The sequence below is a fragment of the Denticeps clupeoides genome, chromosome 4, assembly GCF_900700375.1.
Source record: "Denticeps clupeoides chromosome 4, fDenClu1.1, whole genome shotgun sequence".
In the NCBI taxonomy this organism is placed as follows: Eukaryota; Metazoa; Chordata; class Actinopteri; order Clupeiformes; family Denticipitidae; genus Denticeps; species Denticeps clupeoides.
In genome coordinates this window covers 26,556,897-26,580,233 of record NC_041710.1, presented here as the reverse complement: position 1 = coordinate 26,580,233, position 23,337 = coordinate 26,556,897, and the positions used below count along the sequence as shown (strand labels likewise).

General features: G+C 45.9%; 1 protein-coding gene across 2 annotated transcripts in view; it reads right to left on the bottom strand.

Moving 5' to 3' along the window:
• Positions 1–663: 663 nt before the first annotated feature.
• Positions 664–23,337, bottom strand: part of fbxw7 (F-box and WD repeat domain containing 7) — a 53,317-nt gene continuing 30,643 nt past the window's right edge. Inside the window, exons 1-11 of one of the 2 annotated variants that reach the window (XM_028976377.1) lie at positions 20,549–20,773; positions 18,389–18,471; positions 17,180–17,315; positions 14,762–14,896; positions 13,442–13,565; positions 13,014–13,150; positions 12,155–12,268; positions 7,175–7,356; positions 6,094–6,319; positions 4,545–4,755; positions 664–3,000 (exon numbers count right to left, since the gene is read on the bottom strand). In XM_028976377.1, the coding sequence (XP_028832210.1) occupies positions 2,732–3,000; positions 4,545–4,755; positions 6,094–6,319; positions 7,175–7,356; positions 12,155–12,268; positions 13,014–13,150; positions 13,442–13,565; positions 14,762–14,896; positions 17,180–17,315; positions 18,389–18,471; positions 20,549–20,587 (1,656 nt within the window). In that variant the 5' untranslated portion in view covers positions 20,588–20,773 and the 3' untranslated portion in view covers positions 664–2,731. Of the gene's footprint in view, positions 3,001–4,544; positions 4,756–6,093; positions 6,320–7,174; positions 7,357–12,154; positions 12,269–13,013; positions 13,151–13,441; positions 13,566–14,761; positions 14,897–17,179; positions 17,316–18,388; positions 18,472–20,548; positions 20,774–23,337 lie in introns of those variants that run through there. The other variant, XM_028976376.1, reaches the window with a different exon arrangement.

The following is a 23,337-nucleotide window of genomic DNA, read 5'->3' as shown; positions in this document are numbered from 1 at the left end:
TGAATGTCATTATGATGGTCTCCAAGCAGAGTGCTAAAGACTGTCATCTTAAACATGAGTTTTTTCCATAAAGACTGTGTGGCACTAAGTGGGACTCTTCCAGGTCATCTTATTGTAAGCAGAGTTTGCTGCACCTACATCAACCTCAAAGCATGAAGAGCTCTTACAGCTTACCCATCTGAAAACGAATAGAAATGAATTCTTATGTTGATGGTAAGAATAAGTTTAAAAAGCTATCAGTCCAGTTTCTACTGCATTTTTTTCAGCTATCAGCCAATGGAGGAATCCCATGTTTGACTTGACGTCCATTAGAACTGCTAATATATTAAAAGGGTGAAGAATGGGGAAATACTTTCTGCTGCAGTGTGACACAACGGCCCATTTAGGAAAAAGGCATGGTGCAATTTATAGTAAAACTGCAGACAGCAATGAGAAGACAAGCATGGAGGGGAGGTTGGAAAGGACGAAAGCAGCGGTGGCAGGAGCGCGCTTCATCTTCATGACAGAAACTGAAACATGCGACAGGGAATTAATAATATATAATAGTGCCACGGCAGCTCTGCGGGGTAAAGTACTGCTTTCATGAATCCAACAGACGGCTGAAGCTTTATTGAACACATTTGACACTTTCACACAGCGACAGACACACGCAACCAAAAAGCCTTGAAATGAAAAAAAAACCACATCTTTATTGCACTTAATTTATAAGAAAATAAAAATTCTAAGTGAATTAAACAATAAACAATCCCTTTAAGGTTTTTTTTTTTCCTGTCTGTTAGGACAGGCAGTTACATGAACTCAAAAATAAGAACAACTCTGATATCTGATTTTTCAAACCAGATCATAAATTAAACTGAAGGGGGGAGAAAAAAAAAAAGAAAAAAAAAAGACAAAAAGAAAAGAAGTTTTTTATTTTAATATACAGTGTTATACCACTTTCACAGTTCAGCGTGAGTTGGAGAATGAGACGTATTTGTTTGGCTACGTTTTACCTTTAATTCGGTTGCCTGTGTTGCTGCTTCCCCACCATCAACAATCCATTATAGAGCCAGAGAGCCTCCGCTCAACACCGGCGTCTTTATAAAAAGAAGGAAAAACAAACAAAAAAATTCCACCTCGGCTCCATTCAGTTTGCTTCACGTTTATGCCACACAGACATTTCACTCATGCATTTAAAACCAACTGTGTGCATCTGCGTGTGGTTTTTTGTTTTTTTTATCATTTCCAAGTATCTACTGCTCAGAAAGAACAGGCTGAAAGGTCTATGTCCAGAGGAATGTGTCAAAATCTCTCTCTCACACACACACACACACACACACACACACACACACATTTTCCACACACCCATAATATGTTCTCTCTGCAGGCATGTTCTTCACTCTCCTTCCTCTCAGCCTCTTTGAGGCACATTTGGCTCAAGTTTCAGTGGGGAAAAACGTTTCATAAGAGGAGGGGAAAAAGAAGAGTCTAATTTCCACTACTCATATCTCTCTCTTTAAAATTACAAATTCAAACTATAGTCGATTTTGTAATTTAGTCTGGGACTAAAACGTCACAGAGAGATAAAAAGTTCCACCGTGTTTGTCTGTTTGTCTAGCAGCATTAAACTCCGTTTGGCCACGGGGAGAAACACCCCTCGCCCCCACCCACCCACCACCAGGTAGCACCAGCATTGAGGAATTAACCCAGCCAGACTTTGAAAAATCAAAAGGGCAGCAACATCGTTTGTGAAAGTTACACGTCCAGTCTCACCTTTGTATAGAACAGGAGGGGAAAAAAGATTACTGACTGGGGCAGGGTCACACACACACACACACACACACACACACACAAAACAAAAGAAAAGGAGATACTCCAACTGTGGAGAAACAGCTTAATACTGGGGTGTGTTGCTACAGGCAACTGGAGGCAGAAGAGAGGGGGGGGGGGGGGGGGGGGGGGGGGGGGGGACTTGAATTCACAGTCAGATTTTTTTTGTTGTGAGGAAATTGCAAAACCAAACCAGAAACCAAGATAAAAACCAAACCGAAAAAAAGGGAAAACAACAGCAACAGCAGAAGAGAGGACAGCGCCTGTACTGAGGTTGAAGCCTCCTGGTGTGTGAGGGACCATCAGTTCTGGCCTTCACTTTCATGGTGGGTTTTTCATTTTCAAATCCTCCCTTCTTTCCAGCCCGTGGGCCTGAATCTCCGTTCCCAGCATTCTGCATTTAACTCGTTTAGAAAAGTGATCTGAGGAGCACGTGGCCACTGCTTCTGTCCGCAATTCCGTCCGGTTGTGTACAGTGTTTGCTCTGATACGGTGAAGAGGCTGAATTTTGTGGGGCGTGCAGGCTCAGCCATCCAAGTCTCTGCGCCTCCAGCCGTGGAGAGATGGAGCGAACAGAGGGAGGAACTTGAAGTTCTGTCCCCTCCTCCGTCTCTCATGCTTCCCTCCGTGCTCTCTCAAAGAAAGCCGCGGTGCGGGAGACCCCGTCTTGCTCCGGCCACTCGGTTTCCAGGCTAGCTATGCTCCTCCCCGACCGGGAGGGGCTGATGGGAAACTGAAGTGGCGGGTGATCGGAGGATGTGGCAGGGATGTCGGCGGTGAGAGATGCTTGTAAAAATCGGAGCGAGCGATGGGTCCTGATGCGGAGCTCCACCATCATCTACTCTTCTCACTCTCTCTTCTCTCCTCCTTCTCCCTTCTCTTGGTTTTGAACACGGGACGAAAAAAAAACACACAAAAAAAATCACTTCATGTCCACATCAAAGTCCAGCACCAGCAGCTTGGTCTCCTCTGTGCCGTTGCGGCTGCCCACCGCACACACCAGCTTGGTGTTGGAGGCCCGGATCCTCCACACCACGCCCCCACTGCCGCCGCTCTCCAGCGTCACCAGGTTACGGATGAACTCGCCCGTCTTCAGGTCCCACAGCTTGACCGTGCCGTCGTCCGAGCTGGTGATCACAAAGTTCTTATTGAACTGCAGGCACGTGACTGCACTCTGGTGCTTGTGTGGGCCTGAAAGAAGAAGGATGGACTTGTCAGTCAGTAAAGCAACAAACTATTTAAAATGTGGCCTTAATTCACTTGATTAATTATCATGGCCATGCGTTCATTAAAACAACAGCTACTCTACAAAAGGGGAGGATCTGAAATGTGACTGCTCTGTCACATCATCACCTTCCTGTTCGCTCACTCGCTTCTTTCTGGGTCCTGCATGTTAACGCCTCCGAGATGCGCGTTTCTTTTAACGGCTCCCAACGCAAATTAAAAAGATGCGCTGCCAATTATGAAGACAAACACTTTGGCGTGAGAAGGTATTAGCGCTAATTATTTTCCAAACGGCGCCTGTGCTGGTCCTGGACTGCAGATAATCAACCATTAAAGGTACTCAGACATACACTCAACATTTCCATTTCAAAGCAAAAACTCACTAATGAAGAAATAAGGGGTTCGTCTCTCTCTCAAGTGTGGAGTTCAACTTTCAGCAGACGCCTACAGATTCCTTTGTCCTTTACGGTGGCGCGTTAACACGGCTCTGCGAGCAGAGGCCAAACCCCGTCCAGCGTGTCTCGCCATCAACATGACAAAGCTAGCAGGGCCGCCAGCTTTGACTATTTGGTTTGAGGAGCAGCTTTTCGTTGTGTTGTGTATGTGTTTGCATGCTAATGTTACGATGAATAGAGGGGAAATGACCCAATTATCTGACCTACAAAAGTCTCGGCTTGCAACCCAACCCCAACCCCCTTCACCCCCTCACGGCTCCCCAACATGACAAGTCTCACTGTCACCCCATCCCCCACTACGCCTCCTTTTATCATCTCTCTCTGCCATCCCTTCAGCCCTCACAGGCTCTGATGCTGACTGTGGGGTTCCCTTTGTTCGAACAGGAGCATTGCAGGAAACTGGGGAGTCCAATCTACCGGTCCGGGGTGAGAACGAACAGTGGGATGAGATGGTAGTAGCCTAGTGGGTAACACACTTGCCTATGAACCAGAACACTACAGAGTCACAGGTTCAAATCCCACTTACTACCATTGTGTCCCTGAGCAAGACACTAAATTGCTCCAGGGGGGGACTGTCCCTGTAACTACTGATTGTAAGTCGCTCTGGATAAGAGCGTCTGATAAACGCCATAAAATGTAAATGTAAATGAACAATTGAGCCAAGAGGAGTACTATGGTCTAGGAACGGGTGTTATGATATGGACAGAGGACGCTCTAATGGTTCTAAAGCTCTTCACTGTAAACAGTATGGCTCTATGGGGCTTTGGAAGATTCTGAAGAAAGGGCCAGTATGGTTGTGAATGATAAAAAAAAAAAAAACTACAGACAACAGATAATTAGTGTGAGATCTTCGCTTTGTTCGACATGCATCCTCACAGCCAGAACAAAACAAGAGACTCAGGCATGTAGCGTGTAATGCGAACGACCCCGTTTCCTCTGAGGGGCGGAGATTAAGCATTTTCAACTATTTACAGTAGCATTACATGCATGCAGGGAAAAATGTGGGTGGTGCGTTTTTTTCCCCCCTCCATCCCATTATGTTGCTGTCATCCTCACCTTGTAGAGTCTGGAGGCATTGTCCGGTCTTGATGTCCCAGATTTTGACGGTGGAGTCTGCGTTGCCCGAGACCAGGATGTTGTCTTTCAGCTCCATGCCGCTGGTGAGGGACTGGTGTCCAGTGAGCGTGTGGATGCAGTTCCCCGTCTCCACGTCCCAAACGCGGATGGAGGTGTCCAACGAGCCACTCACCACATGGATGCCATCAAACTGATGGTGGAAAGGAGGAAAAAATAAAGTTTTTTTTGTAACATGTTACAAATAACAGTCTGTCTGATAAACAAAATGCACAGATAACACTGAAGGCAATACAACATCAGCTGCAAAAAATACTATGGTTACACTATGCTCTTTTCTTGGCGTTAAAGAGAAATACCCTAATAAAGTCTTTATGACCTCAAGCTAAATTCTTGGTATTTTATGGGAAAGTTAGGCAGTGAATAAAAGGTATAATTTGCCGCTCTTACATTAAACCGACCATTACAATTTGATTCGCTGCTGCGCCCACTTGGACGGAGCAGTGGCTTGCGACATAAAGCAAGACGGAAAATTTCCATAATCTTCTCTCTGAGACTGGCAATCAAAGTGGCGAGCAGAGATGCGGCATTTTAAGAGCCAAGCGGCAGTGATGGGCAACACCGGGGATGCAAGGGGACGCTGTGAAGGCCCTCTACAGGGAGCCACTTCTGATGGATAGCTAGTCTATTTTTCATTCTGGAAAATTAATTGCTGGTGAAGTCTGGAGATCTAGAGTGGGGACAGGAGAGCCAACACTGTGGCTAAATGAGAACCCACTTGTTATAGGCTTTGAGTGGGAATACACTAAATCAGATGCATGTCTGCTAAACCTTCAGCAGGGTTTTCAGATTTGAAGCGATATACACATTTTGAGTAAATACTAATTGTTCATAAATGAGTGCTGCAATGTTCTAATGTCCATGACAAATTAGTAATCAAGTAACAATAAATTGGCCAATTAGTTTTCTTTGCATGTGCTGAGAAGGAATAGACTCTGAATGGCAGATTAATACGACTTAGTCCTATAATTAAACATTTTTAACATGTGCAGTCTTTGAGGACATTCTAATATATGAAAATCATGTGATATGACCTTCACTCTCCAGATATCACCATTATGTGAAATTACTGCCATTATGCTGCACAGCAGCACAGCACTCTGAGGACACACAACGAAATGTGTCCTCTGCATTTAACCCATCATCTTAGTGAGCAGCGGGCAGCCATGAAAGGCACCCGGCAAATAGCGTGTGGGTACGGTACCCGGCTCAGTGGTTCCATGGTTCCATATTCCATCTAATAAAGCAGGGAGGGTTGGCGAGGGTGTTTTTTGGAATGACATTTCAATCAGCCAATAATAAAGACTCCTTCCAAGGCTCTGAATGGAGACGAGACTTTGTGTGACAAGCGCCACTGGAACTGATGAGAAATGTTGTGCTGAACAATTTCATGGTGTTTTCATCCTTCAGGCAGTGCAGATGAGACCGTGCTGGGTGTCTGAGTGTCTGGGAGGGATTGAGAGGGACGCACCTGTAATGAGTACACTCTGTTGGTGTGGCCCTGCAGTGTGTGTAAGCAGGTCTCAGTCTCGGGGTCCCACACTTTCACCATGAAGTCGTAGGCTCCGCTCACCACCCTGCGTCCATCGTACTGCACACAGCGCACCGCTGCCACGTGGCCCATCAGCACGTGCAAACACTGTCCAGTCTCTATGTCCCATACCCGCAGCGTGGCGTCCCGAGAACCACTGACCACCCTGTAGTTTGTGGGGGAGAGAGAAAGACAGAGGTTTGCCATGAAAGAAAAAGGGCTTGACACAAAGAACATGCAAGAAAGGCAAAAACATCTGGAGTCATTCCAAGACAATTTTTCAATTCTCAATATCTCATTTTTTGAAACAGGTCAAGGTTTCTGCCAGTCACATCAATAACATTTTGCTTCCCTTTCATTTTGACTGAAGTGCCTTCCACAGCAGCAATCAGAAAAAAATCGGTCAATAAAAGGTCCCCTAAACTGTACACCTCTGGCATACAACCACGAATACAACCACACACACTAATATACACTAATACAGACACTACACTACCTGCAGATATTAGCCCCTCAGCCCAAGCAATCGTTGTCTACAGAGCGCTAACACGCCCACACTGGAAGGCACTGCTGCAGCCCATTAAAGCTTTGTGGTGTGCAGCTGCACCCCCATCCCAGCTGGACCACATGGGCAGCGGCGCAGCAGGATACACGTTCTTCATTGCAAATATGCTTCAGCATCTTTTATTGGGCCGTATTTCAAAATAGCAGGACCCCATTTCCGCAGAGACACTAAAACATTAATGGGACTCAATTTAAGCAAGTCAACCAAAGCATCAGTATCTTCCTATTATTCTAGCGATAATTACAGACAGTGTGCACTTTCTATTCTTCTCTATGTGTTAGCCAGGTATGGTGGTAAATTCCAGAAAAACAAACACGAAACCACTGTTTTTGTGTGCATTGCATGCTAATTAAAAGACCCAGACACACAAACACACACACACACACACACACACACACACACACACACACCACACACACACACACAGTACTATAATAAGGTGGGGTTGATGGGTACCTTTTCTCGTGCAGGTGCATGCAGCGCACTGTTGAGGTGTGGCCATATAGCGTGTGGATGCACTCCCCCGTCTCTGCGTTCCACACCTTGAGCGTGCGGTCCGTCGAGCCGCTGATGATGATGTTGTCTCTCATCTGGGAGGACCAGACACCTCCTGTATGTCCCACCAATGTCCGCAAACACTATAAAAAACAATAACGATGACGCGGTCACAAAAAAGGTTTCATAAAAGTACTGATTTCAACCGGTAGATAATTTTCAGCTACCCAGCAATTTCCTGGGGTTTAATACAACTAAGTTTTAATACAAAAAAAGCCATTTTTTCTCGTTTGAGATTAGCTATTGATTGTGAAATTCTCCTGACCTGCTTCAGCACAAACAGCATTAGGTAAATTTAATTAATGTTTCACCCCTGGATTTAATTAAAGGCAGAGACGAGCGAGCTCTCTTGGGCCCTCTGTGCGCATTATGATCCATGTCTCTTAAAGAGACGGGCGTGACCCCTGCAGATAAAACTGCCCTGGGCTGGGCTGGGCTGGGCTGGCGCTGGGTTTTATTAAAGCCCGGTAATGCAGGCTGCGGCAGCGGTCGTTTCACTCGGAGGTTCAGTGACGCCGTGTTAACTTTCATCAGAAAAATAAAGGCTGCCTGTCATCTTGGCCAGCGATGTGGTCTTTAAAAGGTCCTTGTTTTATTTCAGCCATCTTTTTTGTAGCTTTAAACACACAGGAGACGGCGATCTTGCCCAGCACAGATGGGAACAAAGGCCTGGGTCTCAAACAAATTGGAACCAATTATAGCCCATTACCAAAAGGACAAATGAGATTGCTGACTTTAATGAGTTAGAGGGTTAATCACTTTCTGACGCTTGTAAAATACAGGCTGCAGGAACATTTTTTAAGCCCTCCTTATCTCACAGGATGATCACAAGCTCTCTCTCTCAAGGTGGCAAATACAATCTTAGTCATTTCTCAATCATGTGACCTCCGTTACATAAAAATTCCCAAAGAAAGCCAGGATACATGCAGTGGAATGACATTGGTGCATCTTTCATCTCTACCACATTGTAATAATTTGACAAGAATAAGAATTGCGGTTTCTGTGAGCCACTATTTCATTCTATTCCTCGACAAAATTTATGTTTAAATTATCCTGAGTCGGCAGAATGCTACAGGTTTCTGTATTGACTATGCATGTAAAGATGCATCATGAATATGTTAAAAACCTCAAAACTAATAGTGTAGCCAAAAACACTGATGCTTGATGCCCAGTTGCAGCACACATGCTCGCATACATTAAAACCCGTAGGAATCTCAGAGCTGAAACTGGAACCTGGAAAATAACACGCAGGATGCAGGCCAGATGCGGGCAAGCCTCAAGGATGTCTCTCCCATGTTTGAGACCTGAACAGTTTTAAATCGGGTTTTTAAAATTAAATAATTGCTTAATTTGATGTCAGAATTGTTTATCTTAATTCACTATTCATAACTGCACCACCAAACCTTTGTGCCTTGATGCAGATAGCAGACTTGCATCTAGAACCGCAGGAAAAACAGGAATTCTTCATTGCAGAAAAGATAGCTGTAAGACGGGCCCATGAATATTGATAAGACTGCAGCTTAAACATGAGCATTTTTACACTGTCAAGTGTTAGGCGGGTGATGGATTTCTTGCATGAGTGAATGACCTGCAGTAGTTAAATAACCCAGCAGTGCAGAAGATGCCCGTGTGATTACAGCCCACTTGGCTGGCTCTGGTAGGAAGATGTCTGAATGAAATGGCTTGGGTGTCTGATTATTTGTCTGCATGTGAAAAAACAATGACCTCAACACCCAGAGAGCAAAAGATTAACGTTCTCCTGGGGCTGTTTGAAGCTGTGGATGGTAAAATAATCCTTGGCTCAATTTTTTATCACATTCCCTTAGTTTAAGCCTCCTGTATTTGATAATGAGTTTTAAGGTTTTCAGTTCCCAGTTCAGGATGTGGGACAGCTGAATGTAGTGACCCCTCTGCAGGACAGAGATGTAGACAAACTTCAGTTTTATGACTGAAGAGACCAAACTGGCAACATTGCTTGCAGACACAATATCGTATGGATGTATAGCAATTTCAATGTGTCTATTACTAGACCTAGAGTAATTTTTAAATGAATTCATGAAATACCAGAACTCCACTGATTCCTGAACTAATGTTTTCACTGGGTTTATAAAATCAATCTCTAACAAAATTCTTTAAATACTTTTCTTTCTTTTTTCAAAGAGGCCTTGAACTGAATCAATCAATTTTTGACACAATCTGGAATAACTTTATTTCCATACACATGATGGTGATATTTGTTGTTTGGGTATTGGAAATGTATGTTATTGGGTCAGTAGCATTGACAGCACATCGTTCAATTTCAATTTTCTTGTGTCCTCTTGCACCTTTAAGACTGCGTACTCTTTTGACAAACCAGATATGCATTTTTGGTGCCAATGAGCTTCCACAGGTTGAAGAAGTAGAGCAGCTGCTTGAGATAATTTCCATACAAAACTCAATGCCAGAACCAAAACATCTGCGGAAATCATTATCACAAGCTTCAATTAACTCCTACAGACTAATCAAAAATACATTATTTTGTGGCAAACAGTCTTATTTCAGTGGTTTCAAACAAAATAAGATTTTCTGGCATACTGAATTGAGGAAAGGTACGTCATTACAACCTATCAGGACAGGCCATGACTGTGACTCGTTTTTACGGAGCCTGCAGAACCGGATACCGGCCTCCAGGAATGGCCATTTTCATCAGCGATTATGGCCTTGCTGACATTTTATGTGAGTTGGAGGATGGCTTGGGCTTCTGCCACATTGCAGCAGTCATGAAGATGACGTTCATGGTCAGCCAGGGTACAGTCTGAGTCACAGGAGGAGAAAGCTAATGGACATGGGAGGCAGGATGAGAGGGAAGTAAAGAGCGAGGGGCCTGAGAGGATGAACAGGAGCAAATTAGAGGATGTCGGTACCGGCAAGGTGTCATTTTTCCTTTCTCCCCTCTGTGTAGATTGCAGGAAAAAACTGTGCAGAGAGAGATGGTGGGCAAGGAACTACGAAATAACCATGATGCCGGTCAGCAGCCTGCTTTTCAAAGGAGGACCAAATTTTTGGGAATGATTCCATGTATAATTTGTTAAGAATTTCGGAAACCGTAAGCTTGCTCTTTTAGTAAATATCCACTCAAATAAAAAACTTAAAGATTACCATAAAAGCTGGTGGGAGAAAACCGGGCGAAAAACTACATGCAAACATTGTGCATTGAGATGCTGACTATAATGGAAACATTGCAAAGTCACGGCAGAACATGTTGGCCGAGAGATGACCGGCATCTTTTAAAAAAGCAACTCCACTGCATCAGTCATCTCCACTCTACAGTACAGTCCAAGCTGGGGAGTGGGGGGGTCGGAGAGTGAGAGAGAGGGCGAGTTGCTCGGGCGTGCACCAGGGGTGACTGTCTTTGAGGTGAACCATAGGGCTGCGCTGGCCCGCTGTGACAGGATGACTATGGTCCTCGCCTCAGCGCGCAGGACTCCGAATAAAAGCCATTCTGGACCTGGCTTCAGTCCACCAGTATATTGATTCCTGCACTGGGACCAGAGAGATCTGCATTAGCGAGGAGCTACAGCCCGGGCTTGGATCCGTACCTGGAGGATGTGAACGTTTGAGACTAATCTGCTGCTGCAATCATTCCTCCATTACTCACAGGGTGGTGCCCAGTCACAGAATGAAGGGGAGTCAACCGGCTCGGCGTGTGGAGCAGAAATAACCCCTAATCTGAGCACATCATTGGCACTCATGATTCCATTAAACATGGTGAGAAATGCTTGCCTCAATTCTTGATTTCATACACTGCAAACATGCATGACAGTTGGAGTATTAAACCTCACCTCCGAAGCATTTTAGACTGATGCCATTTTTATTGCCAGCTATCCGGGTGAAACGTAAGGCAAGTCCTCCAGATAAGGCCCCGCTGCTTCAAACAGACGGGCAGCTTCAGGAGCGGCCACTCAGTCCTCGCAAGGAAGGACAAAATGAAGACAAGGCCGCGTGTCTGACTGAACTATGGCTACCAAAGAGACCCAAGGTCAGAGGGAGGGCGAGGAAGGTGACGGTATAAAGAGAGTAAAGGGTGTATCTTCATTCACCCAGATATATCAGTTGTTGTCACCAAACTTCAAACCGGTTTGGTTTTCTTACGATCACCTGATTTCCGGTCTGAACGTGGTCGTGAGGGCGAATATCAGTGCTTTTTACACACAATCAAGTTGCAATTCAGCCGCACAATTATTGCACATCTGGTCATCTGGCTACTGCTGGACAGTACAGTGTAGAACCATGAACACAGCTTCATCATGACATGAGAGGCTCTGTTTTATCTAGTCACTTTAAAACATTTGAAAGCTTTCACACCAAAACTAGCACCCAAACAGGCTCACCCACTTAAAACATGGGGAACTGCGCCAAGGTGAAAGGAAGAAAATAACCACCGTCCAGTCGAACTGCCTTGTATTGGGAGTGGGAGCCCATAAAATAGTCACAAAGGGGCTATGTTGCTGCCTCAGCTTCAGCCATGAATACTTAAAGAAGCCTGTAGGCAAACACACTTCCACACCATTGAACACAGACGCACACAAACAAGGTCGGGGTAAAAAAAAAAAAAAAAAAAAAAAAAAAAGTGGGGGAGGGGGTAAGCACCATAATTTACCATGATGACAATTCTCCTCAAAAATGAATACAGGCATAAATAATGAACGGCTACACTGTTGTCAGACGGACCGTAAAATGCCACTGGAGGCTTTAACAGCAGGCTTCGGAACACCAGCCGCCTCGGTGTTGGTCCTCCACCGAGCTCAATCCATTTGACAGAAAATCCATAGGAGACAGAAGAGGAATAATCCTCCCTCAACACGTTAATGGGCGGCGGGGAGGGCAAATTCTGGCGCTTACCTTTCCCGTGACTGCTGACCACACCTTCAGCGTGTTGTCGTCCGAGCCGCTGACGATTCGGTTGCCGCAGAACTGGAGGCAGGTGATCACATGGTCGTCGTGACCTTTAAGCACCTGAAGACAGAACGCAAGGACAGATCACTGCAAGCGGCTGTCAGCCTGCATGCCAAGGCAGCCTAGTTGAGGGTAGGGAGCAGATAAATAAATAGACGCCAAGCTCTTTGGGAGCTACTTGAAAGCGACCGGGGCGCCGTGTTGTGCCTCGGTGGGATCTTGGGTCACGGAGGTGCTGGCTCAGCAGATGACGCAGCACATTCGGAGAGGGGGACGCCTGCAGATGCAGGGACTGAGAACAGCACAGTCACTGCGCCTGATGCCAAGCTCAACACAAGGCAGCGGCTGCAGCAACCGAAGACTGTTCATTTCTGATAACCTGGTAGGATAAACGCTCGCCTTCAAACTGCTGCTGCTCAGCTGAAAATCGAAGGATGGTTGAATAAATGCTCAACCGGAATTAAATGGCCAAGCTGGAAATAGAAGGCCGTTTACTGCGTTTACCAGACGCCCTTATCCAGAGCGACTTACAATCAGTAGTTACAGGGACAGTCCCCCCCTGGAGACACTCAGGGTTAAATGTCTTGCCCAGGGACACAATAGTAGCAAGTGGGTTTTTTGAAGCTGTGACATCTGGTGATGTCTGCCTCATAGGCGACTGTGTTACCCAGTTGGCCAGTACCTGCCAGTCTCGCGAAGCCAGAAAGAGCCTGGACCGAAGCCTGGCACTTTTGGAGAGTTGGCTGCATGCAATAAGGATCAGATACAGGCCTGAGAGGAAGTGGTTGTGACCGGAAAAGACTACCTTGGGTGATTTGAGGTCTCCTCTCCTCCAATTGGTGTCTATTCTGTGCTGTCTGATGTAGGCACTCTTCCAGGGACTGTGCGTAAAGCCGGGTTTGATCACCTTCCTCCGCTTGATGTGAAGAGGCTCATCAATGCCTGCGAAGTCAGGCGTGGCAAAAAATTACATTTTATACACCTACTCATACATATTTCCATGATGAGAGGTACCCCAGAAATAATATTACAAACATTACAGTATACCCCATTGGGCCAAGAATAAGATGAGGGTTGTCTGAAACACAGGCCAAGATTTATGTTGATTACATCCATTTAAAATGCACATTTTTTTTACCTCTCAATTTGCTTAGAACAAAAACTGCAATTGACTGTGACCAACAAAAGCATGGTAATATTTTCCAGTTAATTAATCGGTTTGGCAGTACATACCCTCCTCTCTGCATTTCTCCCTCCACAACAGGTTGTCTTCTGCCAGGTTGCGCCAGTAACGACACGTCTGCGCCGCCTGCAGCAAGTCCTTCGGTTCCAGGAATGACAGCACGTACAACGCCAACTGTGAGGGGGGGGACAAGTCAGACGGGGAGATGTACACACATCTGTACATGATGCGGTGTGCTTTGGCTCTTATTCGGCTCTAATACCTGTTTGGTAAAGAGCAGGCGCCACTATAATAAAGTGAGCTATGAGCAAGGAATGTGCGGTGTGTGTCTCTAACATGGCACTGATCTATTAGCGACTGCCATGTCAGGAATAACCGCTTGAAGAGCCTGACAGAGCCATGCGTTTCGAGCTCCATTTCATTTGAACCTGATCTATACTAATCGCCTGGAGGAGCTGGCAATCAAACCAGCTTCCTCTGAGCACCGTCCCAACTCCAGTGAAGAGGAAAACAAGAGAATCCGATAAAAATAAATGGGGGAGAAAACAGTCAACGTGCGATGGAAGAGGAGCTCCCATACGGTGTAAGGCCCGACTTGGACGTGGCTCAGCTTGCGACCAGTAGGAATATAGAGCAAAAGCGGTCCTCCCCTTGTGCATTATTACTCTGTGGCATAACTCCATCCTGCCCTGGTGACACTGAGGATGGAGGGAGGTAATTGGATAAAAGGGATTGCAGTCATCCCTCCGCGCCGATGCGCTCTTCATCCCTCACATCTACCAGACGTGTGCGCCTCGGTGATAAGAAGACTGAGGGATGCCACCGGTCTCTACGCTGCTAAAGGGTCTGCGGGGAGTTCCTGCTCCACAGCTAAAGGCAGAAAGACTCCTCTGTCTCTGCTAGATCTTGGAAACACTGTTTTCTACTAAATGTGACATGGTCCATCATTATGAACTACTTCATGCAAATTTCATGCAAACTAATAAAGTATAATCAGCTTCTTATCTTATTCCAGAAACAGTTGAAAAAGTCTCAGCTTTCCATAGACACAAAATAGCTGTCTTTGCTCACAAAGGCTCACAGGAGATGGTAGATTCGGATGTCGACCATCATCAAGCTTTGATTTGAATGCCTACATTTAGGAGTGACTGGGCAACACATCACAGGGAAGTTCAGAGCCACTGCCATTGGCTGTGCTGTGGCCGGTGAAGAAGGGCCAAGAAAACGTGGAGGATGATATTCAAACATATCTTGCTCTCCAGGAATTCACTGGGGGACATTCTGTTACTGCAATTATGACTTATTAGCATAAGAAGCTTTGCTCATGTTAAAAATGTGGAGTAAAAAGTAGTAAAATGGTGGGTCCGTACCTCTTTAGGCAGCAGGGAGATGAAGTCACGCTGAAACTGAGGCTCGATCACCTGCATCATGTGCTTCACCTGCGTGGGCTCACAGCTGTCAATCAGCTCATCCAGTGCAAGCAGCTTCTCTGGCCCGCTCCAGCTCTGGAACACACACACACACACACACACACACACACACACGCGTCAACATTCCCAGCTACTGAGGTTTAATGAACTTTTCATTTGGGGGTATATTTGAGACGACAAAAACTAGAGGTGAACAGGAGATTGTCGCTTGAGCTCAGCGTTCCCAGATTTGGTCGTTCTGCATTTTTCTATATTATAGAATGAATAATTCTATTTAAGTAGTCACAACTGTTAAATACTTGAATGTGAGACAGGTGTGGGTTTAAATAGTCCAGAATAAAGAAGTAAAATGCATGAGAGCGGTAAATAACCACAGACTCTTTCCATTGTAAAAATCATTAACCATTGTGTTCCTTCTTCTGCAAGATAAAGATCACTAGCAATCTCTTCGCTACCTAAATATGTGACCTTACACTAGCAAAGAAACCCCACACGGAATACCCAATTACAGCCCTTGGTGAATGTTTGATTAGTATAATTTTAACTAACTCACTAATCTAACAAAGGAGAACTAGAATTCTGTTTCTTCAGTTACAATCAAAAAGGATTATGAAATACATAAAACAATAAAAACAATATTTCAGCAATCATTGCTAAATGCCCATGTGCTCAATAAACCATCCTGCAACAAAGCACACGAAATGGAAAAGAATGTTTACATTACGGAGAAACCCACCCAGAGTAAGTCAGTAAGATGGATGTGGTGCATCACTTTGTTAATTAACCAAAAAAAAAAAAAAGACAAGTGAAAACACCTGGCAACGTACTAACACACAGCGCTCACGTCTGTCCACATTTCGCACATGCAGTAAACCCGCACTTAGCAATCCTCCCACTGGATCCTTTCAAGCTATCACACTATCAAATTATTTAATTGGTTTTTCATCATCAATCCAAACTGCTCGTGTTCAGGTTTTTTCACGGGACGGTGAGTGTCGTGCAACAAATTATTTAAACCTTCAGAGGACATGCGGTTGTGCTTACACCAGAGTAATTTTCCTTTGGAAAAGGCCCTTAATGACAAATCCTGGTTATAGAGCGTGCTTATGACAGAAAAGGAAAGCACCTGTAATTTAGCGCCGTCACTCTTGCCCAAGGAGCGCCCTGCTAGAGAGGGATAATCACGAGTTCAAAGTGATCGGGAAGAAGAGCCAAGATTGGATTTGCCAACAAGCTAAGCCAACTAAGCCACGCTACGGCTCAGAAGTGCTCATACGTGATTAGGCCAGGAAAACAGTATCTTGTAGTATCAAAGGTCTTGGTTTTTCCACATGTTAAAGATGCGATTGTTGAAGGGCCCAAAGCACTTCATAAATGTTTGGGCAGCGTACGTTGCTGAGCGTACACCGCTGCCCTCGAGATCTTTAGCCAGTCAATGTCGGTGTGGTGAGGCCAGGGCCATTTCACAGGTTTAATAAGATCTGGGTGGTGATTAAGCTGTAAAAGCCATGCATGGTGGTTTGACACGGAAGGGTCAGTAAGGGTTCGATTTAATTACATTTGCATGGCCATGGTTGCAATCACTTCATTGTGTTGGCTACAAATATCTAACTCTTTAAAGAGCACAGAGCCCTTGACCATTAAATATATTAATTCATTATAAATACAGATGAATTAATTAAGGAAAGAGGCTTCCAAAATTAAGGAAGATATGTTCAAAAGGGGTTGTTGAAAACTTAATCACTCATGAGCAATTATTTGATAATAGTGTGGTGTGAAATTTTCATTAGCTGAGTCAATAATTTCTGTGGGCTCCTCTCTTGAAGGAGAAAAGGCGACTTTAGAAACAATCAGATTTTTTTCCTGAAACTGTAGACAATCCAAAGAAATTCAAATCCATTAACTGCACATTTTGAGGCCTGTTGCGGTTGCTTGAAACAATAAAATGCATGTTTCGCTACCCTTTAGATAAAAGGATCACATCACGCAACCTACTCACAGACACAATGGCAACAAATTCCCAAGCCCATGACATGGATCAGCGTGAAACTAGCGATTATCCTCCATTAGCCACCTAACATTCACTCAAGTTAAAAAAGGGAACGGAAAACAGAAGAGCCTTCATTACTTTCATCTTTTGGAGGCACATTAAGGAAAGGCCAAGTGGTGGTGACATGATAATAACAGCAGAGAGTGTATCTGAATGTGACTGAACCACACCTAAAAGGTCCTGTTGAAGCACAGATTTTGCAACGCTAATTACCAGTAACACCTCGTGCTCTTTTAGGAGCACCTTTGCGGTGCTACAGGCATGTAGCGAGCAGGGCGTGGTGAGGTATAGGATGAGGCATGTCTCACCTGAAATGTTCGGAGCCATTCCTGCAGGCCTGCAGGGGGCTGGATTGAGGTGAGGCGTCTTCGCTGTTGGCCCTGCCCATTGGCCGCCCGCAGATCCCCAAATGTTGGAGTGGTGTACGGAACAAGCCCTGTGGGGCTGCAAAAGAGACCGGAACACATGGAATCATAGGCTAAATATTGTTTGTGCGAGCCCTCATCAACCCAACTGATACAACAGTACATGGAAATATTAGTGATCTGGCAACAAAGAACAATATTTTGCATATCTGAAAGGAATATTTATGAGTGGCTAATAAGCCGACGTGCAGGAATCATTAGCAGCCGGGAATAAGACGAAGGAGCTGCAGCGGCCTCTGTGGATGTCTGAACCCGCATTTAATCACAATTGTGCGCCGACTACAAAAGGCCTGGTGGTGGGAAAACGGCGCAGCTCAGACTAATGAGGCGAGCCGGTTGAACCAATGCCAGGCGCACAAGTAGTCCTCTCAAGCTGCTACGCTCCCATCCAACATCACCACCAAACGGAGAGGGAGAAACGGGATGGTGTGCCATTCATCGTGTATTCTGTGCTTGATGATCGTTTAGGGACCCCCCCCCCCTCCTCCTCGCCCTTCCTCTGCCGTCCTCAGAAGTTGTAAGCCCTTGTGAATTTTTGTGTAACTGAAGAACACCACAGATGGAGAGTGGGTCACTGGTTAGTGTGGAGAAATGCCGTGTTTTCTTTTCAGCTGGCGGGGACATGCCAGTAGAGGAGTGACTGTGAGGACAATAAGGAAATAAAAACTAATAACTGCTTGGTGTCCTTGGTGCTTAAACCTTGAGGCTACAGGGGACTTCAAAAGGGGCAAAAAAAAAAAAAAAAAAAACTCATGTTCAGGACATGCCTTCCTCAAACAGGATTCATTTTTAACGGGATTTGAAGCTGAGTGTAGAGATGATACTATACCATTATTATGGGGCGCGAACGCCTTTTAGGGTTTTAAGCCATTAATTCTAGAAGGATCGAAGGCACAAACATGTTATTCCGCCTCGGCTCGGTCAGGTATGCTCGCTCGCATCCGGAAGCAACAGATGCTGTTTGTGAGGTTACTGTCTGACGATGTAGATGTTAGGGCACAACGTCAGTGTCACAGCAGGGACTCCAGATATGGAAAAGCAAATATGCTGACACTGGGCAGGCATCAATAAAGGAAAAATGACCGTTTTTACCTCTGATATTCCGGCCCTTTGCAGGGCTTTTTTCCTGAAGGGAAAGATCGGACCTCAGGACCATGGTCCAACTTTCTCTTCATCTGCAAAACACAAGAATGTAACAGAAAATTCATCAGATACGGACAAGAAAAACACCGCAGAAAGCACAGGTACATTTGCAGAATACAAAGTCCATACTTAATACGGCCATAATTGAACAGGTTTTCTCTGCAGGCCTTCCCCCCGGACCGCCGCGGCCATGTAGTCCTACCCGCATCAATATGATTACAGCGGGGAGCTCATACATGACGGATAAAAGGGCGGCTCTGAGCACTGCATGAAGAACGCGGCAGGAGAAAGGAGAGGGTACAGGGTGGCCCAGAACACGGGCGGGGATCCCGGACGCGTCTTTAATAGGCGAGTGAGAGCGGCCGGAGTTATGCGGTCATTGAAAGAGAAAAATGGCGCAACCCCATTCTTTTCTGTCCTCTTTCTGCTTCCGCGGCCGCGCACAAACACGGACACAAGCACCGTCTCTCTTGTGCTGCATAGCTGAAGCCTGGATACCGAGGGAGCCCCTCCGCCGCGAAACAAGGCCTCAGTGTCCACGGTGGCACATCAAGACCAAGAACTGCATTTGAATTAAAACTATTTTGGGTGCACGCACATGCAAACACACACACACACACACACACACGCACACACACACAATGCTTCAGATGGACCCAGGGACTGTGCAGAAATAAACAGGGGAGGGGCCAGTGCGGTTACGAACACTGCCTGATACATGTCAGCTCTTTTGTGCCGGGCTCAAGGAGCTGGAGGTGCCCAAGGATACGTTCACTTACGAATGACTAGAACAAAAACACATTATTTCATACAGATTTATTTAAAAAAAAAAAAAACATTTTTTTTTTACACCAGACAATTCATGATTTCTAGTCTCATCTCTACAGACAACCAAAAAATATAATGAGCGCTGGTCTGAACGATGCCTCTGATGTCTGGCTGTGTAGATAAAGGGATTCAACGACACCCCCCCCCCACACACACACACACATAATCAAAGCCAATGAGGAGAGATGGCGTCAGACAAGGGGTTCCTACAGACATCCAGTGAGGAATCAGCTCAGAACTGATCGGGGGGAAGCTGCAGAAACACGGATTCGATATCATCAGGCCACGCTGGGACCCTCAATCAAGTGAAAATATTTGTACCTCCAGAGTGAACGAGGAAGCTGTACTTTTTTTCTCAGATGCTTTTTGTTAGCAATTTCGATTTTGTGACAACACCTACATATTGAGGGGTGTCGGGGACATGCATCAAACCCACTGATTACTGCGTTTCGTCTGTTCCTTGCTCGCCGTTCGCCTCCAGCACAGAGAAGCAGACATATGAAATACCTGTCAGATCAGGATTTCTGCAAGATTTATAAGCTATGATGCATTAGAATGAAAAAAGATAAATAATAGTAATAAACTATTACTATTAGCACTTCTATCACAAGTAGGTAAGAAGGAGAGCAGTAAGTACTACTATTATGATTCGAGTGTTTTATGTAGAATAAGGCGGGAAATGTCAGGACTAGTGAAGGTACAGGAGGGAGGGTCGCCCAATGTCATGGTGAAGGAGGACGGACCAGCACCCGGACTGGTTTCACCGCCTCCACCATCAGCGTCCTCCTGGGACCCATTACAGGATCTGGCTGAACACGGGCACACACGCATCCTTCAACACGACGCGCCGGGCTTCAGTCTGCGTGGATTCGGGGCGAGAGAAGGAGAAGAAGAAGAGGCGGTGCCGTCCGTCTACCGGGAAGGGGACCCGGTTCTCGTCCCCCCGCCCAGATGCATGACGGGGGCTGCGGCCGCACCTGCGCTCGTATTTGGAGCAGCGCGGGGACGCGCGTGATAATGACGCGGCGTGGACGCGGGGCGAGACGCGAACTTCCTCCGCCGCCCTTCATTCCACGCGCACGACGCAAGGTCGGCGGCCGGCGAGCGTGAATTACCGAGCCGAACCGCGGCGACGTCCGTCCGGACCCTCCCCGGACCTGTGCGCGCAGATGCTCCCCGCAACATCCTGACCTCTGCGGGTCCGCCCGTGGGGACGGAGTCCCGGCGCAGCGCGGCCGGTGTTAACACTGCCGCAGCGGCTCGGCCTCCTGCTGTACTCACTTTATAGAAGATCATCTTCAAAGTGCCGTAGAACCCCATGTTTATAATAATCCCGGTGTCGGGTCCCGTGCACGACGCGAGTGGGTGAAGGTCCGGCCGGGTTCAGCGCCGGGTGGGTGGATCCGGAGACTGCTCCGCCGGGGACATGCTCGGACGCGCGGCGGGGGACAGCGCAGACCCGTCGGCCGCGAATAAGATCCTCCGTGCGCGCCGCTCGCTAGACTGGCCGGACCCGGAGGAGCGGGGAGAGGATAAGGATGGGAGAGAGGGAGGGAGGGAGGGTGGAGGGAGAGAGAGAGAGGGTGGAGGGAGAGAGGGTGGGAGGGAGGGGGGAGGAGAGACGAGAGAGAGAGGTTGTGCGTGAGAGAGAGCGTTGGCGCGTAGCGAGAGAGAGAGAGAGAGAGGGTGGAGGGAGAGAGAGAGAGAGAGGGTGGGTAGAGAGAGAGAGAGGGTGGGTAGAGAGAGAGAGGAGGGTGGGTAGAGAGAGAGAGAGAGAGAGAGAGAGGAGGGTGGGTAGAGAGAGAGAGAGAGAGAGAGAGGGTGGAGGGAGAGAGGGTGGGTAGAGAGAGAGTGAGAGAGAGAGGGTGGAGGGGCGAGCAGGGATCGGATTACATCTTCCCCGGTGGAGGAGAGTAAATGGTGCAGTCCGTGATTTCTGCGCGTTTCCCCCGCCGCGGAGCGACAGACACCCCCACATGAGTTACGTCTCGAGTAAACAGTTTGTTAAGTGTTGCGTTTCCCGCCGCCTATCGTGGACCCGGTCACCGTAAAATCTACATCTTATTAGGGTCGGGGATTCCAGGGGCTCCAGCGGTTCAAACACTTCCGGCATCCATTCCAGCTCACATCCCTAATTATCACGTGAGAGGGGGCGTGGTTTCAGCACCTTCAGTGGACACGCCCCCAGTATTTCAGGTATTAAGCTTGTTTTTTTATTTAAAAAATATGATTCATTCGATTCTACATTTCCTATTCTACAAAAGCTTGGTGTACTGTTAGACAGACCACACTACAATTTGAGAAACAAGGTCCTTTCGGTCTCTAAATATCACAGCAAAACAAAAACTGATAAAGGTACTTTGGGTTTAAACTAATTGCTAAGAATCCATTGATTCTTAAGCAAGATAGACGTGTTTGGTGCAGGTAAACTGGTGGAGACAAAAAGCATTTAATGCACATAAAATAAATTCCTGAACTTTTTTAAAATGAGAAATTAATTTTTGCGCTACTAACAGCACACTTTCCAACCAAGTCCAGAGTGAACCTGCTCTGGTTTGGTGACCTGGATCTTCTGCTGAAAGACCAAGCGGAGCAGATATTTTTAACGAAGTGCACCAAGACATCCGACTGTTTTACTGTCAATTAGCAACAGTTTTGCTAAAATGACTAAAAAGATGGTTCACTGAGCAGTTCAGGCTCTGAGTAATTAAAAAGTAAGCTTTTTTTGTAAATCATGAGTGCACATGTACATGTACATGCATTACACATATACACTGTAAAACAGAAAATAACTAATTTTTTACAGTAATTTCTCTGCTTTAAAACTATTTAGTTTAGAACACAGCTGTTATTTAAAGCATTATTTTTTAAAAGAAATGTATTTAATATTTTTAAAGGAAAAACTGTTTAATGCCAGGGTAGGAAAAACTAGGAAAAATATATAAATATATTAATGATGTATGCAAATGGACGCAGACAGATGCATAGATGGCCCAAAAATATTACTCTGGCTCAAAACCAAATCCAAATAATCGAGCCTGCATAAAGCAGAACAAGTCTACAAACCCAGATCTTTGTTGTGGAGTATGAGGCAATGTCAGCTACAATACCTCATGAATACTGGCTATGCCAGAGTAATATTTTTTTTAGCTCCACTTATTCAAATGCAGAGTCAAAAAACTATAAAAAAATCACACGCAAAAGGTAGATTTTGTTTTTGGACATCAGGAAATAAAAAGTAACATGCAAATGGAGCTGCCAAACACTACCCATCCCTCCACCCCCAGTAAATAACAGGGCATGCTAGATGAAGAAATGTACCCACATATTCACATCCTCCAAGTGTCCATGTCTCATCCCAGTGAACTGAAATAAGATCCCTGATTTGCCACTATCCCAAAACGGAGCGTTTGCGTTCTCAATGCCGTGCCAATTAAAAGCTACGGATTTTAGTTCACTTGTGTCAAGATGACTCGTACGTAAAACTGAGAGAAATCCTCTCAGACATCTCAATTTATTCATAAACACAGACCTGTGTATACAGTCCTGCAAACAACTCTGATTCAAATTGATCGGTGTAACCAAAGGATGACTGCACAGCCAATCAATGTTTTAATGGCTGGGTGGATCTGAAGAGTAAATTCGGACAAGTTCTTCCTCCCTAACATCATCAAACCTCATACATACATTTCCCCTGCCCAGCGATACAAGAAAGCGGTTTCATTATGCACTGCCTGATGCTCCAGCACGTGGATCTGTGAGCCTGTTCACTGTTGCTGGAGTGGGGCAGTAAGGGCGAGTTAGGAAAACGGCAGTGGTGCACAAAGTTGGAGATGACTGAGTGGAATGTGTAGTGGATATAAGATCCGTATCGAGTGTGAAATTTCTTCAGGAGGTTTGGTTAATAGCATAGTTTTTTTTGTTTTTTTAATGACGTATACAGAATACCACCTGCTTCAAAGAGGAATTTTTAATAAAATGCTGTCTTTTTTTATGCCAGAAGGAAAGAACCTGCAGAGATCAGGCTGGTGTGAGGGACTCCCCTCCTTAAGTCTTATACGGAGCATTTG